This window comes from Arachis ipaensis, chromosome B02 (assembly GCF_000816755.2).
Source record: "Arachis ipaensis cultivar K30076 chromosome B02, Araip1.1, whole genome shotgun sequence".
Taxonomy (NCBI): domain Eukaryota; kingdom Viridiplantae; phylum Streptophyta; class Magnoliopsida; order Fabales; family Fabaceae; genus Arachis; species Arachis ipaensis.
In genome coordinates this window covers 106,717,771-106,721,070 of record NC_029786.2, presented here as the reverse complement: position 1 = coordinate 106,721,070, position 3,300 = coordinate 106,717,771, and the positions used below count along the sequence as shown (strand labels likewise).

At 29.1% G+C, this 3,300-nt stretch overlaps 1 protein-coding gene across 1 annotated transcript; it reads right to left on the bottom strand.

Annotated features, from left to right (window-relative positions):
• Positions 190-2,496, bottom strand: LOC107626340. Its single transcript, XM_016329204.2, has 4 exons — positions 2,225-2,496; positions 2,003-2,076; positions 494-1,173; positions 190-393 (listed from the first exon to the last, which is right to left on the bottom strand). Exons 1-3 carry the CDS (start codon positions 2,242-2,244, stop codon positions 623-625), a joined length of 645 nt encoding a protein of 214 aa, XP_016184690.1. The 5' UTR covers positions 2,245-2,496; the 3' UTR covers positions 190-393; positions 494-622.

The window sequence follows — 3,300 nt, the reverse complement described above, 5'->3', positions numbered from 1 at the left end:
TAAGCAGTTTTTAGCTCTTCAGTTACACTCTTCAGGATTCTTATATAAGTAGAAAGTACCTCTCTGAAATTTAAGGGGTTAAGGGTAATATCATCTTAAGTTAAAGCATCGTTACCATAATAATCATACTGATCATTTGCCAATAAGTTGTTCAAATTCATATATTTTATTTTGCCTCACATCCTAATATGAAAGTTAAGGAGAAAAAAGTTGCATAGAATTTAGAAAGCATTAACATGTGATAATTGAAAGTTGCATAGAATCTTGATTGTGCAAATCCATGCTTCTCTCATTAACATGTGCAAACAACAAAGTACAGTACAGGTACAAGCAGCAACAAGAAGTTATGCAAATCCATAGTTTGATCTTGCTCATACCCCATATGACAATTAAGAGAGAATAAAAAGGAGAAAAGGAAAAACAAAAAAAAAGAGAGAGAGAACTTAAGAAGCCAGGAATATAGGATATCATATGACAGCATACATTGAATTAATAATTTGAAAATTGAAACTCTTTTTCTATACTCATTTTACATAGAAACTCTTATGCGAACTATATCATCAGCACAGTATTGTACATATAACAAGAACACTTAACATAACTGTTGATTATGGTGCAACATTCACTGGGATTGGAGTTGAGAAACCATTTTTTGCAATGTTGCTGCCAACTCTTCTGGTTCTAATTTCGGCAAGTTCCTTAGTCCAATGTCAGTTTTAAATATCCTTAAACTGGCAGGAAGAATGGCATTTATTTGGCCACTTTGTCCAATTTCTCCAAAGTTAACATCTACCCTCCCTGTTTTACAATACACAGCAAAGTTTTCACAATTGTTCTTGAAAAGATTGTAGCTGGGGAAGCCTTTTTCGAGCACATACTTTGCTCGACGGACAACGATTTCATCTTCGTCTGAGGCTGCGAGAGTACACGTTCCGGCACGGAGTCTGACGAAAAAGTAAACCTGGGAGACGCCATACTCATACCGACATACATCACCACCGCCGGCTAGGAAGCAGTCGAGGCAAGACGAAACCACCCCATTCGCCTTGTGTGGATCCATGCATGTTGGCCTTTGACATCTATGGATCGAGTTTGAGGATGATGAAATAGTTCTTGTTGATGATTGTCCATTTACAGTGAAATGAATTACTGTTTCTTCACCAATGTAAATGCCTATTCAGTTAGTCATACAATGAAAGATTCAGTTGAGACTTGAGACATAAACAATGATCTATATGGCTGCGGTTGTTTATTGTCTTTCAAATACATGGACACAGACACAAATACATAAAAAGACATATACACAAAGATACACATTTTTTTATTGTGTTTGGTGATATTGGACAAGACACACGGTATAAACTAAATATCAATTTTACCCTTATATTATCACTAATGGGATAAGAACAAGAGTAAATTACTAAAGATAAAAGAGTAAATATTTGTGTTTCATCAATGTGTCTCTGTGTCTCATCTTTTTTGAAGGACACCAAATACATGTATTTTATGTATATCTGTGTGTCACCGTGTTTTTGAAAAATCCGTGTCTCAGCAAACAAATGATGGATGTGTACTACTGTGTCTATGTATTAGTATATGTGTCTCATCAAACAAACGCAGCATACATGAATGTATGTGTATCTAACTACAACATTAAAAGTTTAATTATACACTTAATATTTTTTGGTCAATATGTTAATTTTTTGAAATTATATTTTTATTTTAAATTTTGAATCCTAAATTTTAAATCTTAATTCTAAATCCTAAATTCTTTCAAAATAAAGATTAAAAAATAATTTTACAATAAAAAATTAATTAATATTAATTAGTGTTAAAACATAAAAGTTGGTTTTATATAATTAATTTAATTTAAAATGTACCGAAAAATAAGATAATAGAGATAAATGGAGTAAAATTTTACTATATATATATTTTGGCCCAAAATATCATTTATTACATCCTAAATAATTATAAAGAGAGAAATTGAGAGAATAAAAAGAACCATGATGAGCATATAAATATGCAGTTCTCCAAGTGTAGATGTGATCCCCTGGCTTCAGGCTCTCTCTGGTCTCCCTATGAACAATCCATCATTTCAATTAATGAATTTTTTTTTTTTTCTTAATCAGAAAAAGAACAACAAAAATTTAACTCAATAACATACTGAACATTAAATGAAAAAAAAAAATCAATAAGCAAAGATGAAAGTTTAATAAGAACTTACTTGCTAGATTCCTGCCCCATATATATTCTTATGCTTCTCCTCCCTTAACACAATAGCCTTTGGATTACTCTCATATACACACAAACTCACCTACATAACTCTCACACTTTCACAGCTATAAGCAATACATAAATAAATAATCAAGAGTAGATACATATATTGCTTCACCTTCTTATTGTTAAACTATCCTTAATTATCAATAAATAAGTAGAGTAAATTGCAAGGATAAGACTATAAGACTAGCAACACCATGAGTCAAAATATTTATTTTTTAATTTGTAATATAAGTACTATATTTTTTTAATGTGGTTGCTATTATGTGAAAAAATAAAGGTAAAAATGAAAATATTTAATAAATTTTAAAATGTGAAAATAACATATATGTTGCACTGAAAATATTTATTTAAATTTTAAAACAACAATATTGTGAATTAGAGAGAGTATTAATATTCCATAATACTAAAGAGTAGAGAATATACCAAATTCTCATGTAACTTACTACACTTTTGAAATTTCTCATATATATTATCCAAGAAATATTTGCTTCTACTCTCAAAAGCATTTATGTATTAATTGCACAACTAACATCTAGCCAACCAATAAATCCCAACACCCAACTTTACAATCTCCTTAAATGGATGTTTGCATCTGATCCCCACCATTTTGACTTTGAGAAATTGAAGTGCCAATATAAATTTTTGATTTTACATTAGGATAAAATTTGAACCTAGAACCTTGCGTATATTATTATTATCACAATCTCTTGTAAAGGGAGAAGGAGAAAGAAAAAAAATTAAAGAAAAATGAATAGAAAACTCAAACTTGTGTGATATACACACACTTTTTTTGGCAAACACTTGTGTGATATTATTTTTATTTTAAAAATATTTATGATATTAATTTGATGCTTGAAAAATAAAACTCATCTGAGTCAAAATAATATATATTATAAACTTTTTTTGTTATAATAATTATAAAATTTAAAATAATATAAAAACTCAATTGAAAACTTTTAATTATAAAAATTTAATTACAATTTTAATAAAATTATCGATTGATAAAGTAATTTAAGCTTA

Excerpts from the sequence above, each read along its gene's own strand:
- LOC107626340 (XM_016329204.2), bottom strand. The coding sequence starts at position 2,244 with ATGGGGCAGGAATCTAGCAA. Across the intron at positions 2,077-2,224 it reads ATGGGGCAGGAATCTAGCAA|GGAGACCAGAGAGAGCCTGA; the intron begins GTAAGTTCTTAT and ends GATTGTTCATAG. Across the intron at positions 1,174-2,002 it reads ATATTTATATGCTCATCATG|GCATTTACATTGGTGAAGAA; the intron begins GTTCTTTTTATT and ends CTAACTGAATAG.